At 41.2% G+C, this 24025-nt stretch overlaps 1 protein-coding gene across 2 annotated transcripts in view; it reads left to right on the top strand.

The window, feature by feature from the left end:
• Positions 1-24025, top strand: part of CEMIP (cell migration inducing hyaluronidase 1) — a 117256-nt gene that overhangs the window by 58696 nt on the left and 34535 nt on the right. The window contains exons 2-11 of one of the 2 annotated variants that reach the window (XM_064456271.1): positions 2543-2650; positions 5561-5713; positions 6398-6536; positions 7325-7561; positions 7942-8121; positions 12161-12231; positions 12978-13073; positions 13700-13821; positions 16022-16163; positions 17000-17191. In XM_064456271.1, coding sequence (XP_064312341.1) covers positions 2575-2650; positions 5561-5713; positions 6398-6536; positions 7325-7561; positions 7942-8121; positions 12161-12231; positions 12978-13073; positions 13700-13821; positions 16022-16163; positions 17000-17191 — 1408 coding nt within the window. In that variant the 5' untranslated portion in view covers positions 2543-2574. The remainder of the gene's footprint in view (positions 1-2542; positions 2651-5560; positions 5714-6397; positions 6537-7324; positions 7562-7941; positions 8122-12160; positions 12232-12977; positions 13074-13699; positions 13822-16021; positions 16164-16999; positions 17192-24025) is intronic. The other variant, XM_064456272.1, reaches the window with a different exon arrangement.

The following is a 24025-nucleotide window of genomic DNA, read 5'->3' on the forward strand; positions in this document are numbered from 1 at the left end:
AATTGAACACGGCACTAGTTTGTGTCTAATATTTGAGAAAGATGCATAATTGAGAGCCTTTGAAGGGAAATTCTTGAGATTACCCTCCGAGCAGCATTTTTGCGCCAGTGTGTTAGTCAGAGCTGAATCAGAGGAGTCGGATCCTCTTGGCCCTCTCGGCTCTCAGCCTTTCCAACCCGAGTGCCAGTTAATACTAACATTGCAATGAACTCGGGCTCACTGCGAGCTGAATCAAACACCCTACCTCAGTCAAAAAATAAGCAAAATATTCTTTGGACTGTGGCAGATCAGACACTACAAAAACATTGGAGCCTGGCACACGGCTGACACCTCCAATAATGACAGACTTTCCAACGTCTGATTGCTTGTTTTGATCTCTGCTGATGAAGATGGATGTAATCAGGGAAGTGGCCCCTGGTGAGCAACCAGGGATATAATAGCAGAAGCCATTTCGCACAACCTGATGGTAAGTACTGCACAGTTCTTGGCTCTAAAGGAAGCAAAGGCTGTGAAATTTCTTACACTAATTTCCTACCAGTTTGCTACAGGTTACTGTCCAAAACAAAATCATGAGCTGGATGGAGCAGAGATGCTACTCTGAGTTTTTAATGGGCCAGAGTAAAGAAATTTCTCTGTTACCTATGAAGCAACAGGAGAGTAAATGCCTGTGATCACTGTCAAAAATTCAATCCCTTCTTTTTATTTCTGTGAACTCTTATATCATCTAATTGTATTTTATGACCAATACCTTACCAGTAGGAATCTGGCTTTATGCAACACTAACGTGTCCAAGCTATAAGAAACACTGTTTATCTGTAATGACAGTCCTGTAGTATTACCACTTGTTTAGTTTTTCCTCTATCGTTAAAGCAGAATCTAGTGGTTGGGTGTGCAGATTAGGCTGTGTAATAATCGCTAATAAATCTTGACATTTTAATGGTGACTGCTGTACTTCGGGCGTACGCCTGATAATGTTCCTTTAAAAGAGCCCTGTCTTATCAAACGTTGATGGTCAATGCTGTTAAAACGTCAGACATGTGCAGCCTGGTTCTGCCACAAATTCCATGGCGATGCTATTGCTCTCTGATAATGTATATCATTCAAAGTTATAGCGTTACTAAGTGCATTCCTCTTTTCTACTGTTCTGTAACAGCATTTCAGCACCTGATATACTGTACCGAACCCTGAGTCTATGCTGTTTCCAGAGCTCATGGCTGTCAAATACACTATACCAAAACAAGCAAACATTTTCCTGCTGGGATATTTCCTGACAAATCTGGTTTTAATGCTAGTTTTAATACAATCATTGGATCACATGTGGTTTGAACGTATTGTTACACTTCGAGCTATATCACCTTTATGAAAAGTACAGACGTGTTTTGCATATATATACTGTAAAATTTGCTCCAGACTAAATCCTGGCTTCTTGCATATATTTTTCTTGTGTGGTTTTATTTTTTGCTTGGTTTATAATAACAAGTGACATGAAAAATAACATGAGTTATTTTGTTTATTATGTGTTATAATAAAGAAATTGGGGCACCCTTGAGTTTTTTCCAATTGCTTTTTTTGCGTCTAAGCTGTGTGATACGTATGTTTATCCTATTTCATTATTGTGATGTGACATGACAGATACAAATAAATTTCTTTGATATTTCTCAGATACTGACTTACATGATAAACCTAATAGCTCCAAGGACTACATGTGAATTTTAAACAGCGCCTTATGAACACAGAGCATTGACACTCACAGAAGGGGGTGTCCTTGCCTTACTGTGAATATGCATGTCAATAAATTGTCATGAGCATGGGGCAGAGCTGCAGAATCAACCACTGGAGAGAATCACATTAATTCTAACTTTGACTTTCATGGCACTGCTTGTTTGTTTTTGCTGGGGGTTGGCTACTGAAGAAATGACAACAACATCAGGTAGCCTGGTTTCAAATGCAGCTTTTGGTTTTGCAAGAAAATTCTGGGCTGGCACATTAAATAGGCAATATTTTCTTGGATCTGAAATCTAAGAAACTGCATGCTTCTGACTGGAAGTGTGAGTATGGTTTATCTTGGGGGTGCACAAAACACCATTGCTAAAAATGTGTGGGTAGTACGGAGGGAGAGAGGTGCTCTTGAAAGGTTACTTCATGAAAATTTGTCACTCTGCAAACGCCTTCTCTGTTGTGTTTCATTACCTTTTTGCACATGTGAATATTCAGCCCTAGAGAGTCTTGACACTGGACATGTTTATACTGCATTCCTAAGGTGTTTTCTGTTACATCTGGTGGTTGCTTTCTGAGTGTCTATTTGGATTCCCAAGTGGGTTTCTCCTAAACCAAACAAAGGGTGAGGAGCTACCCTTGGTTTCTTGCTCTCTTCAGGCTGTTCCCGCAGCAGCGTCAAGGTGTTCTCAGGCATAAGCTGAATGGGAGTGGATGTGGGCTGGCATAAAGCTGGATATAACCTTTTTTTGTGTGTGCAGTGAATGGGTTTTGCATGATCTGGGGGAAAAAAGAGTGACATTTGCTTAATATTCTTTCTTCACAGATATCCATCCTAAGAATTAAAAATCCTGAAGAATGGCTCCACCTACCTCCAAATATCTGGCCAAAACCTTCATTTTTCTTCTGTTTGTAATCTCTTCTGTAAGCACAGGTAAGTTTCCCACCATGGGGGAAAGGGCATTGTTTGTGACATTATTTTTAAATAAAGACACTTCTGGTTTAGATAGAGCAGCTTTTCACTCTTCTTCGTATAAGAAGAGTCAAGAACAGAGTGAGAGAACTCATGAGAAAAGCAGTTTTCTGATGTGCCAGTATTCCCTGTGGAGGGCAGCTGGAGTGGCAAAGGCTGGAATTTCTGAGCAGGTGAAGTACCCTCAGGAGTCCCTTAGACTCTGCCATGCGTTCTTAAAACAAACCCAAATCCAAAAAACTGCCACAAAGAAGCAACAAAAGAAATCAGGTCCTAATAGCTGTGACTGTGGGGGGCGAAGTCAAGCATTTTGCTGCATTACCCAAGCCCAGATGAGGAAAGCAAAAAGATCTGGAGTGGGACATCCCTGCCCATTGGCTTTTGTCTCTTCTGAGCAGCCCTTTCCCTAAGTGGTTAGGGAAAGAGGAAAAGGGAAGATGGATATGCATATTCTAAATAGGGCTGATTTGAGGGTTTGCATTTGTTTAAAACAAAGGGACCATATGTCTTGCCCCAAAAGCTGCAGCTGTATGAAGCAACCTTTCATTGCTGTGCTCAGGCCCTTTTGGTCAAGAAGCAAAACAATCAGTTAATTCCTTGTGCTGGGTAGAAGTTGTACTCTTACTTAAAAATTGACAATGAGGGTAATAGTCCAGGCTGGCAAGGTAGCTGGACCAGCTGGCAGAAGATGCTCAGCCCTCCAGTGTCCTTGCAGCAGCAGATACGGGTGCTGTGCACAGCTAGTGCTCTCTGATTCAAATTGGTTAATGAAATTGGGAATTTGGGTCCTTTGTTCTGAATTATGTTGGCTTTTGCTGATTGTCATCCCAATCATCAGCGTAAATTCCTCTTGATTTCCCCTTAGGTTTCACTGACTACCTCTCTGTTTCTAAATAATGACTTTTGAGGGCACAAGCCATCTTCTGAGACTGCAGGAAGCTCTTTTAGCATAGCTCTAGCATAGCCAAGTGAATGGAAAAATGAACAAGCTTTTATCCTGTCCACTTAATCTAGTTGATAAATTATACCTCTACATTTGAATCAATTCTTTTGGTTTTATTTAGCTTCTCATCATGAGCAAGTTTTTCTATTATCCTTGTTCCAATGAGAATAACAGCTCGGGTTTTTTTGTATTTGTTGTCAGTGTGTATTACAGTTATATTTGAACATCTATTTACAATGCAAGTCCCATTTCCTGCCTGGAGTATTTCTCTTTTCCAACTCTTATTAATTCTGTGTGTCTTCTGGTAGGAACCCAGAAACTCCTTCTTATTTTCTTCAATTACTGTAAATTGGAAAAAGTACCTCTGAAATTACTGATATACTTCCAGTTTTCATCTGGCACAAGTGATATCAAAATCAGGCCTGGATATTTATCAGGTTTGACTTGCTACCTGGTAGATTATTAGCCCTCTCTCATTTGATCACTACATGTATATGGAATAAATTTGCAGAGAGCCAAGGCATATGTTGCCCACATGAAATGTCTCTTGCTTACCTCAGATAGCTGGTATTTAGTGGGTCTCTGGAGACCTTAAGGCAGAGGCTGGACCAATTCTATTGTTTTCTTAAGACGTGAAGCTGGTGGAGGAATCTGAGAGGAAACTCAATGCAGATGGACAGATTTTATTTCTGTTGCTGTGGAATTACGGATGTCCTCATGTTTCACAGTGGCAGCACAGACAATAGCTTGCTGTCAACTACACCAGCACCAGGACATGTTTCCATGCATGGATTCACGTCGTTGTCCTTTCCATTAACTGAATGCATTAGTATCTGTGGGGCAAAACACACCCAACTCTACTACGCCAGGTGCCAGAGATATAACCCTGCCACAGTCAAGGTGTTTATCATGTGTCTATTAGCATTGATTTGTGGATCCTGTAGTTTCCTTGTGGTGTTTTTGTTTCAAAGGATAAAAACTGGAGAGCTGGTGAGAACTCCCAACTCTTTCTGATGGCAAAGGGCTCAAACTTCCACTGACCTCAGCTTCCTAGGATTAGAAAGGTTTCTACCCTCAGAAAATATGCATTACACATGGGACTCACACTCACAGTTTTGATTATTAGAGTAAGATGTGAGGTTCACATATCAAGTGAGATTATATCAGGGAAATATTTTATCTTAAGTAAATACTTACAACATGAGACTCTTGGATTTGGTATGAGAGCCATTTAGACTAACACGTCATGGCAGTCCATAATCAAATTTGTGTATGGAGACTGGTGATGTGTGAATCTGAAGTGAATGAATCATTACTTCTGCCTGGAAAATCTCACAAACCCAGAGTCTTGCTCTTTTGAGATTTCTGTTGCTTTGTTACTGGGTGGACTGGTAATTCCTTGGTTCTTTGTGTTTTCCTGTTAGTTTGAGCACTTTTATTTTCCATCTCCAGTGAAAAAACAGATTTTAACATCTTTACATTAAACAAAGCTTTTCAAACCACACAGGTATTTTGGGGGCATTTTTAAAGGTAGTAGTTGTCTTATCCTTTCTTCAACATCTTCCCTGGGATTGGGAAAGGCTTTGTGTCTGGATGGTATGAAAGGAGCTGAATGTCACTGCAGGAAGGGCTCAGTTACAGCCTCTTCTCAAGTAGTTTTCTGGAAACTGCATCCTTGCAAGGCTCCTTTGCATCTGGTAGTGTTTTTTTCCTTGCTTCCAAAAAACTCAAAACCATACAGCTTAAGCTGTTGTTTGTTTTCTTTCTGTCATGACCCACATGTACTCTGCTGCACTGAGATATTGCTGTGTTCCAGGGAGTCAGCAAAGGGGGGTACTGAGAATGATACTGTGAAGATGCCCAGATATGGAGCTTTCTGTCTTGCACTGAACAAACAGTAATTATCTTCACTCTCCATCTCTACCCAGCAGAAGCAGCTGTCGCATGTCCTGATAAGGATCCTGAGTTAGAAAGCTGGAACCCAGGTCACAATGAAGAAAACCGCATTGAAATTCGTAATGGCAGGAAGCTCCTTCTGTCTTCTTCTGCAACTGTCCACTCTATCCACATTACTGACGGAGGTAAAACATGCTGGTGGCAAGGATGGGTGAAGTGTGATTTCCACAGTGGCTATTTAAATCACTCTGTCTCATGCTGGGAGAGCTTTCTGCTTCTTGCGGAGGATTGGGTGGCTACTGGACAAACAGAGCTTTAATTCAGTACAAGGGTGGGTGGTAGCTGAGATGCTTTGGGTGCTTTAGCCATTATAATCTACCTATTTGCTCTCCTTTCTGGAGAATTTACAGAAGTAGCTCAGTATACTCGTTAGTTCTACTTCTGTGACTTGCTTCAAAAACATTTTTTTACTAAATCTTTGTCCCGATAACATCATACTGCGATAGTTGTGTTCACAGGGTCTCAGGACAGGACAGATGCATATCTGCCTTTTTGTCTCTAAGGACAGAGTCACAGTGTTACTGGTGGCTGCAAGCATGAATAGATTTTATTCATCTCAACTCTGAATTTCTGACTTAGTTTTGGATAAGTCCTCTTCAACACAAATCTTAATTGCATTCTTCAAGAACTGGACTGAATAAAAACTATGTAACATCTTTAGGATTTGTATTGAGGGCTGTTTTGGGGATGATGGGCAGACTTTTTCAAAAATCGAGGTGACAGCCCAGCACTAGGTTTAGCACAATGGTATCACAACCTCTGATGAGCTGCTGTGTGTTAAAGCAAATGTCATAAACTTTTCTACTTAGGAAAACTGGTCATTAAAGACGATGTGCAGCCTATCATTTTGCGCACTAGACACATACTCATTGAACATGATGGAGAGTTACACATCGGCAGTGAGATATGCCCTTACCAAAGCAATGTGGTTATCATCTTATATGGGCGGTATGTATGCATGATAAAATATTATCTTAGAACTTTCTAGGATCTCTCTCCTACAACAGGGAACAAAAACATTCCTTAAAATTACATTTTCTCAGATATTATCATCAGTGCTCTGTGGAAAGTTGGGTAGCTTTTTAGACAATTTAAATGGTCTGTAAAAAATCGACACAGTTTTGGTCCCGATTTTCACATCCTACTGGGAGATGAATACTGGGGTATTTGGGCATGCCAGAAAATCAGCACGCACCTTGCCACCACTCAAACTGATTTTCCAGAATTGGCTTAAAACCTGAGGAGTTAATCTATTCTGAAAATTCTCCTCCCTAAACACCCTTTCTTTCTCCATGAGAGTGATGAGCCAAAGGATAATAAATTTATGTCTTGCAGATTGATACAGGATCTTTTGGAATTTCAAGGATGCCAAACTCATATTTAACAACAACTAGACCTCCTAGCTGCTGGTTAGGGTCCTAACTTCCTCCAGAATTTCAAAACACAAATGTGTCATTCTGTCTGGGCTTCAGGCCTCCTCTGGCCTGGATATAAATAATATAACATGTATAATCTGTGTTCCAGATAGTTGTCGGTCTTCCGTGGTTGCTAGTATTAATTAAAATATTTTTTTTTCTTGTACACTGTGGGCGGTTGCTGATTCTTAGAGAAGTTGAAAGAAATGCATGGCAAGTCATGACACTTCTCTCCTTGGGCCATAGCAGAACAAGGGGAGAGGCTCCTTGACTGCCAGATACAAACCCAATACTGGTTCTTTTCCTCCCTTCTTGCTGCAGAGCGGATGATGGCAGCCAGCCGAATCCCTACTTTGGGCAGAAGTATCTTGGAGTAAGTAAGGGTGGCACTCTTGAGATCCATGGAAAGAAAAAGCTGTCCTGGACTTTCTTAAACAAAACTCTTCATCCTGGTGGCATGGAAGAAGGTGGATATTACTTTGAAAGGAGCTGGGGCCATCGAGGTGTCATCGTCCATGTTATTGACCCAAAGACGGGAGCAGTTGTCCATTCAGATCGGTGAGTGACTTTTCAACTGTCTACATGTGAGGATCTTTAGGAACAGGCTGGAGACAGCATCTCAGCAAGCTCAGAAACACGGATTTTAACCTCTTGTTAATGGGTGTTATTGCGTGTATACACAAATTTTTCTAGATCAGTAATCTCCAAAACCAAAGAGTAAGTAGTGTTGCTGCCCTGCTATTCTGCCAACTAGAGTTTAATCAGTTTGGCTTAACAGAAACCCCTAATATACCCTGTTAGACAAGTGCTTTTGCAACGGGATAATATCATTACTGTAAACAATATGAAAGAGTTCATTCTCTATAGCACTTGGTTTTCAGTACATAAAGCATGAAGCTCACTGAAGTAAATGTTTTCGGGTGTTTTTATCACTTCAGGTTTGATACCTACAGAGCAAAAGAGGAAAGCCTACGTCTTGCCCAGTATTTGGGCAGAGTTGCGAATGGCATGATCCTGTCAGTTGCAGTGAACGATGAAGGATCTAGAAACTTGGACGACTCGGCCAGGAAAGCAATGACCAAACTGGGCAGCAAGCATTTCCTCCACCTTGGGTTTAGGTATGTGCCAGTTCTGCCAGTTCTTGCAGCACAGAGGCTTTATTATGCTCCTGAGATGTCCAAATAATTCCACTCTCTCAAAGGCACAAAGGTCTTTCACATGGAAAAAAAGAAGAGGGAAACTTCTCCATGTGAAGTTTTAGCAGTTAATTAGATAGTTTAAGATGCACTGAGTGTCTATATTGGGTATTTTTATTAGCAGATTGAGGAATAGTGTATGATTCACATTAAAAGAGATGTTTTTCCAAGATATTGTTCCCGCAGGTTACTTATTCCAATTTATTTTCAAACCATCCCCCAGAGATATAAGAAGCATTTCTACATACACACAGTGGATTGGATGGGCTGAACATTAAGGAGGGTAGAATAATAGCCATGTAACCCTGGCTAAATACATATAGACATACCTACAGCATATTCTTCAGCTTGACCAATAAATATTCAGGGATTCATGCGGCACAGAAATTTAGCATGCATGAATTTATGCGTGGACTGTAAATACTTCTGTGGCCAATACCGTGTCTATGTTGGCACACACGCTGTTGAGAATATTTGCTATTTACCCAACTGTAGCCATTATATTTTTGTGCTTATCTGGATTTATGTAGGCTTTTTTTTTTTTTTTTTTTTAAGTGGCATGAAGAGGGTCACTGCAGAACATGAGAAAAAAAAAGTGCCTTGTAGGGAGAAGTGATTCAATACAGCAGTCTGTGGGACCAGACAAGTGTCAGCTGGGCACATGCAGATGGAGTAAGATTTGGGGTAGTTGGTGAAGAGGTTGTGTCAAATATTACAGGGATTCCTGTGCACCAGATAATGCCTTTCAAAGAATCAGTCAAGGCTGCAGAAATAGTCTCCAAAACCAGACTATCTCCATCAGTGCAATGCTTGCTGTCAAATACACAGAACCCCTATTAAAGCCCAGTAGCCTGCTGGGTTTCTTTTCAAAGACTGAAATTAGGGAAACAGAAAAAGATTTGAACATTATACTTCTTTTTCCAATTGTGCAACAGGAAGAAATTGATGGGTTTCACATATGTTCATAAAAGTAAATTGTACTTGATGTTTTTAGGCTGCTGTGGTGTTTTAATGCTAGATTCTCACTTCTTTGCCATAAATGTGTATAATGCAAATACCATAGAAATTCATCCATGGAAGTGTGACTTTCAACGTTGCTATTGTTTGCAGTTGAAAAGCTAATCCTTGCCATGCTGTTATCTGATATACCACAATATTTCCTTACATAAACAATAGGGACATAGTGGGTACCATAATGTGGTAGTAGTTGGTAAATATTATCTCCTACCAGCATACTGGTATGTGGAAAAATACCTGCATCTTGGTGCATTATTTAAAAAGCTATTTTTAGGAGTGTTTTCAGCATTTAAGGTCATCGTCTTTCGAAAACACATTGTCTGATGGCAGCTGGGACCAGATTTACAAAGGCAGTTGGATGGCAGAGTGGAAGGAAGGCAGCTTTGTCAGATGTATCCAAGTTTTTCTCCTTATGCAAATTAAACTTCCACTTCACTTTAGCGTAACAAGATTTAGACATATTAGTTTACACTTCAGACACATCTATAACTATGAATAAGGATGTATATACCTGACAGGAGCTTTCTGGAATATTTTTGGAAGATCTTAAAAAAAATATTCAGGAGGAGAAAATTACACATACACGTACATACTTTAACCTGTATGGCAAAGGAAGGCTCTGACAGAGAGTGGATGGATTTTTCTTTCTAACATGCCCATGTATGCACTCTCATCACTCCCTGCCTGGCACCCAGTATTTGCTGGCTGGTCCCGCTGAATCCAGGTTGTCAAATCTCAGCTCCCTGCTAATGGCTGGGGCTGACCATGGGCATCACTGAGGCAATAACAGTCTAAGCCCCAGGCAGTAATTTGGCTTAGGAAATTTCTATTTCACATTTGGTGAGGTGTCACTTGAGTCAGGCTATTCAGCCATAGACTGGGCTGTTTTCTGACTGGGGTGGTGGCAGGGTTTACATGGACAAATTCCTGTCTATCTCCAGTTGCTCCGTATTCAACCAGATTGTAAGGTTGTGCGACTCCCCCTTGCTGTAGCAGAGCCAATGAGCAATGGTGATTTATCCAAAAATGTTTCTGCACTCCTGGCATCTCTTTCAATGGCCTATTTGCTGAGTCCAGAACATTAGGAATTAAAGGGAAATCTTGCATTCCTCCTCTATTGTTGTCCTTTTGAAAAGTGAGTTTAGTCTTTAAGTCTGAGCTATTTTTTTCCCCTTCTACTAATAAATTAAAAGAAAGCTTTTCTGCGTTTGATGACATAGTTGTTCTTTTTGGAATCCCACTGAAATTTCACTGGTTTGGCTCTGGACTTACCGGTCTCTTCACTTCATATAGTCCAAACACATTGCATGTGTCCTTATGTGTCAGGGTTGAATGACTTTAAAACTATTTTAGTGATAAAATAACTGGGAGAAACAGGGTTTTTTTAACATGTGAAATCGGGCCAAACCTTGAGTTGCAGAACTAGATAGCTTCTTATTCTTTAGATTATTTTTGGGTCGTCATCTTTTCTGTCATTTGTTTCAAATTTGATGACACGCACACCCCCCACACCACCCCACCACCACACCCCCCAAAAAAATCTATCTTGTCTGCTGAGTGATAAAGTGTCCTTCCTGCCCGCATCCTCCTTCTCTCCCTGGATGGAGATCACAGCCTGGCAGTGCCTTCAGCAGTTGGCGCACAGGCAAGTTTTCCAGCAGGAGCATCTGGCTCACTAGCAGGCTCCCGAGGCAGTTGTGCTGGCAGCTTCTGCTGAGCCTGTGCCGTGGTCGGGCTGAGGACGTGCCGCTGGGACTGCCTCCCCTTGGGGAGCCAGGGCTGGTGCGCGCATGGGGCCTCGGCACGGCGTGGGGTGCACCAGTGCTCCCCAGAGCCTGCTCCTGCCTACCCCAAAGCCCAGGGCTGTGAATGCCAGCAAAGTGCAAATCATGCCAGTGGTGATTTGTGCATATTTTAGTGGCTACCTGTCAACATCTGTATATGTTTTCTTCTGAAGTCCCAGAGTGCTTTATCACTTCACCTGTACCAGCAGATGGTAAATGTAAGGTGACCTGCAAGACTCAAGGGTGAACCGTGATGCAATTGAAATCACTGTGTATTTATACCCACTGAGACATGATTTAATCTGTGGGACAGTTGGTTATATTCAGGGTCAGGGTGACAGCCTACAACCCTGAAAGGATATTTGTTATTCTGCTAGTCATTAAGAGCAGATATGCCTGAACTACTTCTATTTTGAATATTAAACTCCCTCCTGACCCCCTCTAATTGGGTTCACCTCTAAGGTTGGGAGGCACTTCAGTCTCTGTCTCCATTGTTTGCTCACCCATATGGTCGTTCTCCAATGTTGCTGATAGCTATTGAACCTGCTCAACCAATTACCATCAGGCAGTAATGAACTTACTTCTGATATAGGATCAGATTTGAACAGACAATTCAGACTCATAAACATTTATCCCTGTTCACTATTCAAAATCAGGAAAATAGATACCCAGAGACTATCTCATTTTTTTGTTGCCCTTTGCCAGCCAGTCTATTAGAAATTCTCAGGGGTCATTCCAAAGACAGTTGTGATACACAACGTTTCAGCATGAGCTAAATTTATTTAAGCAGGAGTGGCTTTTCTCCCATATTCTTTAGTGTGTGTGCACACACACAGAAAAAAAATTCAAGCTCCCCAAGGAGTTACAAGCATCCTATGGGTCTGTCACACAAACCTCTTCAAGCACTCATTTAAAAGACAAACACACTTGTTTTAGGAGTGTATTAAGCAGGGATTTGTCTTTGAACTTCTTTCTCTTTTGATATATTTACTGAAGAAATATAGAGTTTTAAGATATTTTTAATCTTAACCAAGCTGCCTATCACACTAATCAGACTGTTTTTAATGTGGTGCCCCTGAGAAATGCAAGAACATTGGGCTATAAAAAATTTGCATTTCATACATGACATAATGTGATCATTTCTCATTTTCATTTTTCAGGCACCCGTGGAGTTTTATTACCGTTAAAGGAAATCCCTCCTCTTCTGTTGAAGACCATATTGAATATCAAGGTAATTCATGGACAAAATACTGGCTTGGCATTATCTCTGGAAGTTATTGGAGTTACGGCTGAGATTAATTTGGTCAATGGTGTTTTCACTTGACACGACATTACATTGAAGCTGGGAGAAATTGATGGTTAGATGTATTTAATTGAGTGCTCTCTGTATATATTGCTTCTTCCCATTAATGCAGCTGAAGCAGCTGAGTGGAGTATAACCTAGGTTATCCAAACCCTGAGATAAGAGGTGAGATCCTGCACCTGTGTAAATCCATGTAACTCCGTTATGCTCCGACACTGCCTCACTTAGACACAAAGCTATGGAACAAACCCAGTTCACACCAGCTGAAAATGTAATCAGTGTATCCTGTATTGGTAGCCTCAAACACCTCAAGTGCAAAACCATTTTCTTGCAAGCTGAAGACTTGAGTCTGTGTCTTTTCATGACAGTTTCAAGAGCAGCTAACAACATGGCTTGCTGCAACATCAAATAAAAATAGCAGTGTATTACAAATCATTGTGGTTTTAATCCTTGCTTGATTTTTTGAAGATTTTTCCTCCTGATTGTCCAAGCAGTTATAAAAGTGTCTGAAGCCTTATTCCAAGACCAGTAAATTTTTCTGGGGAAGCTGTGCAGGGCTGGATCTAGATAATGTAGCCAAAATATGCAAACACACATGTGGGCTATTACCTTTTCAGTTCTGACTTTTATCGGTTGCATTCAGTAGTTTAATCAATGTTTTGGTTTTTTTACAGGTCACAAAGGATCAGCTGTGGCCAAAGTATTCAAACTATTCAAAGCTGAGAATGGAGAACATTTTAACATCTCTTCAACTAGTGAGTGGGTTCAAGGTAAGAGATCTGCATGCCATCTCAGTGGTAGACAGTTGACAAATAGGGTGAATCACCCTTATAATTGCAGTACTTTTCAATTTGGGAAGAGTGGACTTGCTAGCTGCTGTTTACGTCACTGTTAACCCAAGTAAAGAACACACAGAGATTCTTTTCCCAGTTGTCTCCAGGACTCTCTGAATAACCGGGATCCTCTTTCCTTTACTGCACTGGGTATGAAATTCCATCTCTTATCATCTAAGAGATCACATACAACCTCTCAGTTCTTTTGACTGCATAGTCATCATGTCCATGTTTCAGACAACATACAGTAACAGGCCGTAACTTGATCTGAAGATCAGAAGAGGCAGCTAATGACGATACAGATCCAAAATCCATAGCTATTAATAATGCTCATACTGCATACTCCAGCTATGTAGCTTTTAATAAGTCCGCTCTCCCTTGGCTGGTTACACTTCACAGCATCATTAGAAGCGGCTGACAGACTGGCAGGAAGAGGCAGGAATCAGATCATCAGTGAAGAAACTTGTGAATGATATCTGAGATTGTATTATGCTCCGTGCATTTTTGCTGCATTCATTAAGCTTGACTTTCAAATTACTTTTCTTGTTTGCACTTGTCTCCAGATGTAGAATGGACAGAGTGGTTTGAGAAGCCTAATAAAGCAAGATCCAAGGACATGGAGAAGCTTTCTGACTTCAAAGCTGCTCATCCTGATAAAATCTGTAGGCAACCCATTGACATCCAGGTAGGCTAGTTTACCACTTGTTTTAGAGGAGCAAATCCTGTTTGGACTGACATTGAACCCCAAAATAATTGTGCTTGTCAGTAAGGGATGTCCCTGTCAGACAGGAATGATTTTACTTCTCTAATACATAACCAACAAGATCTGGTATCCAGTCTTGTATCTTTCTGGGACAAAAGTTTATAGGATTGAGCTCCTTTCAGTAAATTCTAGCTTCTGGCATGAAAAGGATACAGATGGGTTCACGGACAGCACAGATGCTATCATGAAATATGTGGTTCCCTGCTGGAAGATTAAAAGGAAAAAAAAAAAAGAACATTTCAGAGTTTTTAAATGGTCCTCGAATGGACCCTACCTAAAAAATTGATCACAAAATGTAATGAGGTGGTAAAGGTACCAGCTGTAGTTGGTTGGAAAAAACTGACAGCGAGCTTGCAGCCATTTCTTGGAGTCAATTGTTTTTTCTCTGTGGGAAGAAATTTTAATTCTTTCTGGGGCTAAACACTATAATTATGCCATCAGGCCAGCATACTGAGGAGAAATCATGTACCTTTTCTGAGACTGCAAAAGCCTCTCTAAGGCCAAAAAATAAAAACAATACCCAAGCATTTATCTTTTTTTTTTGTAAATGCTCACCTTACACTTTATATGTCTACCTGATAAAACACCTACAGCAGAAGCATTGCCTAGCAAAAGCCAATAAAATACTCCATATCTGTGGGAGGCTGAATCTAAGGTTCCTGCATACTCTGAACCAGTGGAGTTCTCCTTATTCACAAGAATGTGGCTATTGAAGTAAGCGGGAATGCTGACAGTATGAGTGAAAGTTTCCAAGGCTAGATGTTATAAAGAATCTCCTCTTGAACAGAGAGGAAAAAACTGCCCTATAACTTTCTGCCAGGTCTTAGCAAATCCACATTAATTTCTGCTTCCATATACATATATTAGAAGTGACAACTTAGTTCAAAACAGGGGTTGGATGTTTGTTATGATACAGCCCCTTGTAGCATGTGTATTGAAAGAGAAACAAGAAAGATATTCTTCTGTTCAAGAAACAAACTTTTTTTAACCTACTCTTAAATGACAGTTGCATTTTTTTCTAGTATATTAAAAGCGAAACAACATTTTTCAGTTTATCCTGCCAATCTTAGGGAAAATCCTCAGGTAGTGTAATCTGGTGTTGCTCATTGCTTTCACAAAGTTACACTGATTTATACCAGCTGGCCTGCTCCAGCTATGCTACATCCAAGAAAATTGAAGATGTGATGATAATAACAGAAGTGCGGCACAGCCAGAGGCACATTCCTTCAGTTGACAGTGCTAATCCTATATATGGCAGCAGGGTGTATGTATTAGTAAGGAAGGTCTGCCTGAGTGACAAAATCAGGACCAGACCCTTCATTGAAAGACAGCTTATCTGCTGTGCCTTCTTAAAGCGCACATGTTATTTGGATTGCCCAATGCAACGCATCACATTTTTGTGAAAGGGTCAAGAGAACTGCAAGCTATAGAGCTGGACTGTGAAATTTAACATGACCCTGAGGGGTGACATTGCCCCAGCAGGAATACAGGAGAGGCTACATATTGCACTGCTTCTTGGTATGATACAGCCTTTTTTCTCAAGGCAGCTCTGCAGGCTGGTACTTGTACATGAGAAAAGGCCAACTCTTCTTGTTCCTTTTGGAGCAATGGGTATCGGAGCAGCTTTGATTTTTTGCTTAGAGAGACTGATCCATGCAAAGAAGAAATAAGATCCCCACCTCTTTCTTCGGCAACCTTCAGACATAGTCTAGCCACAAGCAATGAAATGAGTGCAGTGAAGAGGCTTGAGACCATTAGTTCATTTGGGTGCAAACATCTGTGCTCAGTGTTTTCATCTGCCCTCATACCAATGGCAAGAGAAAATCTAGGGCACCAAGGCAGATGTTAGTGAAGCTCAGAATACTGCTCCCAAAAAAGCACATGGTCTTAACATAGATACAGGAGAAAGGCATGCACCTAGCAATCATCTATGCAGCTTGTGGATAAAAGAGCTGGGTCTGAGCACCAGCTAGAGCGCCTGCTGGATAGTACATGTAACAGTCACCCCGTTTTGTTATACAGTTGTTGTGCATCAGCCAAAACAAAGCAAAAGCCTCAATGTTTTGGTGAAATTGCTTCACCTCAAGGTATCACCTTTTTTATATTTCTATTCTCATTCCAGGCAATGACGCTTGATGGAGCTAATTTAACAACTGAGGTTTTCTACAAGAGTGGCCACGATTACAGGTTTCTGTGCCATGGCAAGGACCAGACGGGCGAGGGCTGCCAGAACTACAGAGTACGGTTCCTGTGTGGCAGATCTGGTATGTGCCCCATCTTTGAAAGCCAGACCAGGGAAAAGCAGAAATACTTGTCTTCTCATGACTGGCTCTTGTTTGGTGTAAGGACAACTTGAGTAATTTCCCAAGCTAAAACTTCTACTGGGCTTTTGACGTGAACACAGATAAAACGGCTGAAGATTTATCTCAGGAAAAATTCCTGAGTGCTAACAGAGGCAAAAGGGTGGTGTCTCAAAAACCCAGCAAGGCTATGGCAAATACTGGGCAAGTTCCTTCCTGTAAATATCTTGACTTTTGCTAAAGCATTTTGGGATGAGGTAGGATTATTCAATCAAAGTGTGCAAAGACAACAGGTTTTGAAAGTAATACTTTGTTTTGTAGTTATTAATTCCAACACTGCTGTCCCTAACCTGGTCATTAGACAGGTCATTAGGATTCCTTGGCGTTCAGCTGGCGGGAAAAGGAGGGTGGAAGATGGTTGTTTTGCTGGAAAAAGCAGTCATTGCGTTGAAGACCACTTGGCTGTTGTAAATAACAGTGCCCAGCACCCACAAGTGCTGCTGCTAAGTGGGTGTGGTGAAAATGAACCACTAAGAGCAACATTTAAATTTAGCCCTGGGGTTAGTGGAAAATCCACCTGCCTGCAGCTAAAGGAAAACACTTTCTTGTTTGCTTGCTTTCCAAACCAAAGCCAGTAAAAACCATATTTGGAAGAGTTAACTATTTTTTGTTGCATTAGGAGATCATCATTTTTGGTGGTGATCCAGGAAAAAAAAAACCAAAACAAAACAACAAAAAAAGAGCAAGCATTTTCTGATAAGATTAACTGAATTCTCCACCCTGCCATTTCGGCTTTTCAGTGAAACCAAAGCTTACGGTAACCATTGACACCAATGTGAACAGCACAGTCCTGAATCTGGTGGATGATGTGAGCTCATGGAAACCCGGAGACAGGCTGGTGGTTGCAAGCACTGACTACTCCATGTACCAGGCAGAGGAGTTCCAAGTACTGCCATGCAGAGCCTGCAGACCCACCCAGGTCAAGGTAGCAGGTAAGGTGCTTCATCTTGTTGTACTGGTGTTGCAGTACACAAGTTCTGTCATTTGCACTGAGATAATTTCATTAAGAAATGCAAAGATTTGAAAGATACCTGAATTTGGTGGCTAGTTTTTAGATGCTTTTGGGAAACATACACCTTTCGTGCTTGAAAGCTATCTAACTTAGGCCTAGTTCTTTTCTGCCCTCCCTTTTCATAGCTGCCTCCATTTTTTTTATGTCCACAAGCACACTATTGAATGGATGTATTTATTTAAGAGAAACAAATACAGGTCATATATTTGAAATGCTCAATTTTACATAACTGTATTTGAAAATGTATCACTTCCTAGAAAGCAGGAAATAAGCACAGATGATCTGAAGAGTGAGCTAGGGCAGGAGCAGACCATGAGAGGCTACGAAGGTTATGAAGTAATGTGCAGCTGGTTAGCTTCCTAAGAAAGTTGTGTTCAAAAAGAACTGTAATCTTACATTTTAGAAATAGTTTTGTACTACTGAAGCTACTGTTTCTCTTTTACTATGTCTCTAGACGGCATTGCTTAGAGATGATGTATTAACCAAAAACATTTCTGGCGTCACGTGGCAAGCGAGTTGTCCTGAGTCACAGCACTGGGGGAGATGGAGTTGGTAGAGTGCTGCCTGAGTTCGTCTGAGCAGGAGGAGCAGGAAGATTTTCAGAGCCACAGCATTTTTACTCTTGAGGGTCACTAGCTCAAATCCAGAACAAATTGCTTTTGAGGAAAAGACATTGCAGACTAATGATTGTAAAGTGGCAAAGTGGCCTTCAGATACTAAGTCCAATTAAGCAGCATAACCATGATGAAGCATGCACTATTGCTGATATGAGCATAAAAGTGAAATCCAGGGCAGGTGATTTGCATCTCCACTTGAGTTTGTAAAGTGGTCTTTTCCTTCTAGAACTAGATTTTGGCACACTGATAAACAGAGCATGGAAATACCACATGAACTGCCTCTTCTGTAAATAGATCAAGAACTTTTAATTGCTCTACTTTACAAAAGTAAAAGTTATTTTACAATAGAAAAGTATGTAACAGCTGAGGCTGTATTTCAAAGGCAGCAGCTGCCTGATGGCAAATCACACACATTACATTATCTTTTGCTTACAGTGTCAATTGCTCTAGGCAGAGGTTTTGTCTGTATTTACAGTAAGATCTTTCTGAGTAACCATGAGGGCACTTGGAACATCCAATGCACCAGGGATTTTTCTCAGTTCTGTGAAATGAACTACTTCACCATTATCTCTGATGCAACATCTTCTGGAAGGTACAAATATACTTCCTTTGGCAACAGCCTCCCCACAGAGCTATAGCCATTCATTGTTGGATGGCCCGAGAGAGAGATGTTCATCAAGCCAAGAAAAATGTTATTCACAGTTTGAATGTACCATAATCTTATGACTTAAAATGACTATACTTTAAAGAAGACATATGTTCAAGTTGTATATTTTTCTTGAGCAACTTTTGAGCTATTGGAAAAACTGTACCAGACTAGTATGATATCATCACCTTCATATCATGAAGATGATCTTGGAAGATCATCAATAAAAATAAAGATGACATAGGAGTATTTCTCTTAGGCTTCCCATAATCTAATAGATCTGTGAAATTAATGTAATTACATTTGTCTTCTGCAGCAATGGCAACTAAGTTAGTTTAAGGAAATGAACAAAGGGTTAAAAACAACAGAAAACTTCATGTAAATTTCAAGTAAAGAAGCAGCGGAAACACTTGTTAAAGTAATTGTGCTCTTGGTCTCTGATTACTCTTTAGGAGAATTAGGACATTCCTGTTATTACCACAAATGACATGAACGTCAGGGCCAAAGTCTGCCCTTACTTATATCCAGGCAACTCCATTGACGTCAATGGGATTTCACTGATTATATAAATCAAGGCAAAATCTGGTCCAGTAGTAAAAATCACATCCAACTTCCTTTTAACAAAAGCACATTCACACTAGAAAATAAAATAATCTGCCTAATTTTAAATTCAGTCTAGATGAAATAAAACCTGGGCAAGGCCGAGATCTCCCGTCTTCAGGAGCCAGGAGGTGCCTGAACTGCTCTATGCCTGGCCATGGTGTAACTTTGTCCGTTTCGCTGTGCCATGACATGCAGTCAGCCAGAATAAGGAGCACTAATGAGCCGGGGGTGGGTGCTCTCCCTGCCTCCTCCCCTCCATGATGCCTGCAGCTGCCTGCAGCCTGCACAGCTCTCCCTGCCCTGCCAGGCAGGCAGTAGTACCATGGTGGAGGATTTTGATATGTACTCATCGCTGGAGGGGCTGAATGCCACTGCGCTGAGTTCTGGGCTCACACTGAAACCTGTGTGTGCACAGGTATGCATGTAGGAATCACCCATAATCAAGTGCTGACTTTGATGAAACTTGTTGGGATTCAATTAATTACCTGTGAGACTTCCACCCCACTGCGGCTCAAACATTGTGGCAAGCAGTGGGCTGGCCTCTAGCCTTAGCACAGGTGAGCAGCTCCTGCACAGACTGTGCTTGCACAGCTGCGTTAGGTTCTCAACTGCATACAGAAGACATTTGTCATAAACATCTGCCTGCCTTTCCCTATGTGAGATATTCAAGATTGCTTTGCTCTTCTGAGAAAGGACTCCCACACAGATACATCTACATACAGGATCTTGGAGGGATGTCATTTGTGGTAAGTGGAATGGCCTAATTCTCCAAAGAGCTTTAGTCTACTAGCTGAGAAATCCAAAAGTCTGCCCTTTGAAAGACAAATGATAAAACCATTCCTACCCGTGATGGTTTATTTCCCTTTTAATCTTTTTTTTTTCCTTTCCTTTCCTTTTTTTTTTTTTTTTTTAAACAAAACGGAAATGTCATGTCTGAACTACTTAAGAGTCTCTTTGTTTAAAAAAAGGCAGAAAACCTCTGCTTTGTGGACAGACAATTTGGTGTGGCAGCCACGTGGCATACCAAGGTTTAATTATAATTGATGATCTCATCGTTTAATAATATTTTAATAGACATGGTTTAGTGTACTGTGCCAAATAAGTCAAACTCATTAGTTAGCTCATGTCCTATTTATATTTGATATTTCCTGCTGAAAACTCACACTTGCTGTACTTGCTAGAAATGGATTGATTAGCTTGAACAGCTTGAGCGCATTAATACTCATTGCCGTCAGGTTTCAGTAGGATTTCGATGTCTAACTGTGGACTTTTCCAAATCTCAGTGTAGTAAGTGAGGGAGGGCACCCAGCTACTGATCTTTTGCACTCCTTTATTGGAGCAATTACACTAACGTCAAGACCGCGGTTCCATGAGTAAGCAATCCTCCCATGAGAGGACTCGGCTCTGCAGGTCCTGCGTCCTGCAGGAAAGGTTGCTCACTTAAATGGGACTTTTTTTCTTCACTTACCTCCTTTGTTAAACTTTTTTTCACTTGTCATTTTTGTGCCTAGATTATTTTCTCTGTGGGAACAGATTAAAACTGTTTGATCTTCCAACTTCACAAGGTTTGGGGAGGGACAACAGTCCAGGGCAGAGGGAGGGAGGAGGAAGGAAGGAAGGAAGGAAGGGTTGTGGTTTTATGATAGAACTGGATAGTAGGAAAGATCAAGTATTTTGCCTAGTTTCCCTGGGAAACAAGTCTTATCTGCATCTTGGTTGCTCTGTATGAAGTTACTACTAATGCTGATAAGTTTCATCATGGAACAAAAATGATGAAACGCTCTTTTATGCTCTTGATAAAGCATGAAAAAATTCTTTGTGCCTGGCATAATTACTCCTTATTCCACATACTGGTGCATCTATGATTACAAGCACACATAGCTTAAATCCTGCTTATTGGGTTGTGAATACTAGAGGGAGATGGAGTTTACTGTAATCTTGTTCATGCAGAGAACTTTAAATTAAAAATGTAAATACATAGTTGTCTAACAACTCACAGCCTGTGTCAACATTCATCTTGTGCTGTAAGGATGAGAGAAGTTACTCCACTATCAAAATTCAGCTACTTTTAGTGATTTAGGGGATTCTGTTTAGAAGGTCGGCATCATTTTGTCTGGAACTTGCCAGAAACTCTTCTTTTAAGGCAAACCTGGTGCTTGAGGGCTGGGCAGGAAATGTCATTAAATGGCCCTTTCTAAGTCTTTCAGAGCTCGCTCTTCTACCTTTGGGCATTGCCTTGAAGCAGCATTGAAAGAAACATACTCAAGTTTAAATAACAGTCTAGAAGGGTTGAGTTTGGGCCTGATTTAAGTAAGGATTTGATTTGTTTGTCCACCAGACCTGCTTAATCTTCCCATTCCAGCTGCAAGAACTTAGATGTCAGGATAAGGAGAGGAAAAACCTGGAAGGTCAGAGAGGGAAAACCTGGCATTTACAGAAGTATGTCAGTAGATCGCCTGGTAGTTGCTGCATAAAGAGGGCATGAGGTGGGATGGGAGTGGTCTTAGGAAACAGTGTGACACTGCCATTGGGATAAAATACAGATAGACCTTGCAGAGACCTCAGTGCTCAGTTAAAGCCAGCACAAGCAGATGCACTGCCATCAGACCACATCAATCCTCCTGTTGCATCTATCTGCAGCAGTAAGATCCACTCATTTCAGCCTTGAAACCAGCTACAAAGGCTTCGATCCAACATAGCATTTAAGTCTACACTTAAACATGAACTCAAGTCTCTTCACACTCCTACAGTGGAGGGTGTATTTCTGTCCTTTGCGGGACACCATGCAGGACAGGACCATGAAGGAGAAAAGGGATGAAGGGCTATAAGAGGATGAATTACCCAGCAGGAAACTGTCACAAGAAGGCTTAGTTAGCTCTGAACTACTTATAAAGTTTCATCCTTTCTGCTGTATGTCTTTTTACTGGAAACTTAGTTTTCCATGTAAAAGTTATAACTCAGAGTAATATTTATTTGTTAAGACAGCAGGTTGTACTGCATGACTCAGGAAGCTGGTCAGCTCACTCAAACCAGGCCTACAGATGCAATAGCAAGCCACATCAAGATAATTCAGAATAATGAGGATTTGACAGGATACCTGTGTGAACATTTGTTGGTTACTAAACATAAGCAATAGGGGCATTACCACCAGTGATGACAAATGTTTGACAAAAATGCTAAATCTGACAGAAGTCTGGGTTGGGACCTAAAATGAGTTGTACTGATTTTTAATGGAGGCCTTAAGGATTCACCTTCACTGAACTATGTGGGTTGAACAGACAAGTTTGTGTTTAGCATTTCCTTTAGAAACTCTTGTTTAGGAAACATTAAAAGACTGTTAGTGAGAAGGTCTTAGTCTTAGAGAGCCAAAGGAGAACAAAAGACCCTTTGGAGAAAAAAAAAAGAAATCCAGGAGCATCTTAGCTCCCACTTTATCTTCACCAAACCCAGACCTTCAAGTGCCTGTTTCACTTCTGAAAGGGAGATTTAGAAGTTGGAGTCATTTAGAGCCAAGGCATTTTCAGGAATGCATGAGTGTACCTAGGAGGGTTTTCAGAGACATCTGTGTAACTTGCCAGAGCTGAGCACTCTTCCACATCTGTAGCAGCTGAAATAGTTTTAGAATTCCACCCTTCTAAGGTTTGATAAGGCCTGAGACTCAGGTTTTATGGCTAGGTTCAAGTATGGCAGGTTTTCCTGGAGCTTGGAAAGACTCTGCTTTGAATTGCTATGTTGACATAAGCATGCCCTTGATCATCTATGTTTATCTTAATGCATACTTTCTTTTAATAATTACCTTGTCCTTAGCAACAACTGGTGACATTAATAGTCACTGTCTTGAGTAATAAGCATGGAAATGTGTTCATATTTTGCTGAATCAAGACTTCTACCAGGCAAGCCCACACATACAAGTTGTTGTTCCCTGTGAATTTACATTTTGGAGTAACTGGAGGCACCAGTATGACAAACAGAGCAGCAAACCCAGGGTGTTTTTCCTAGTCCATCACACAGGTCTGTTGTGACAAGACATAATCTGTGTCACTGCAAGGCTTTGTTTGGTTTAGATTATAACATGACACAAGCCTGGCTTGCTTGCAAGGCAACATCTGTCCATGAGGGATGCAGCAAGACTGAGCCCAAAGGAGGGGAGAGGGTGAAGCAGTGACCACTGGGTTTATTAGCGATTGGGCAATCACAGGCATCGGCTTTAGTGTTGAAGCAGCAGGCACATTCATCCCACATTCAAAGCACAGTGTTACCTTTCTTAGTATCAAACCACTTCAGTGCTTGTTTGCAAACCCCTGACTTGGGTTTGTTCATGGTCAGTGCTCAGGGTCTCAGATATTGTGGCTGCTCCCTGGGAAGGCTCCGTGTTCTTGCTGCGAGCCGCAGCCTAACTTCAAATTTGCAGCTCCGCAGAGTAAGACACTCCCGTGCCCATGTGAACTCCCTGAACTCACCATGGAACAGCCTCTTTTGTTTTTTTTTTTTCATGCCATCACTAAACATGCCCCAGCAGCTCCCTGGAAGTGCCACGCATCTATAAATGCACTTTGTGGTGCTCCCGGCCCCATGGGAAATGCCTGGTGCTGGTTTCCAGCAGGCATTTACAGCACCTGAGGGCTCCCATGCCAGGGTCTGTCTTCCACAAGCCATTTCAGGAGCACAGCCCCATTGCCATGGGGAGCTTGAATTTCTGGCTGCCTCAAGGAGAGGCTTGTTTTTCAAAACTCTGTTAAAGGAGGTATTATTCCAAATCCACTCTTACATTGGAAGGGAGTTGCTTTCTATCTCCCCTTTTATCTCCAAACAAGTCAAGTCAGCAAAAGCATGAAGTTGAAAACATGCACCCAAGAAGTTATATTTAGAAACTGGTTAGTCCGTATTT

This window comes from Phalacrocorax carbo, chromosome 7 (assembly GCF_963921805.1).
Source record: "Phalacrocorax carbo chromosome 7, bPhaCar2.1, whole genome shotgun sequence".
NCBI classification, from domain to species: domain Eukaryota; kingdom Metazoa; phylum Chordata; class Aves; order Suliformes; family Phalacrocoracidae; genus Phalacrocorax; species Phalacrocorax carbo.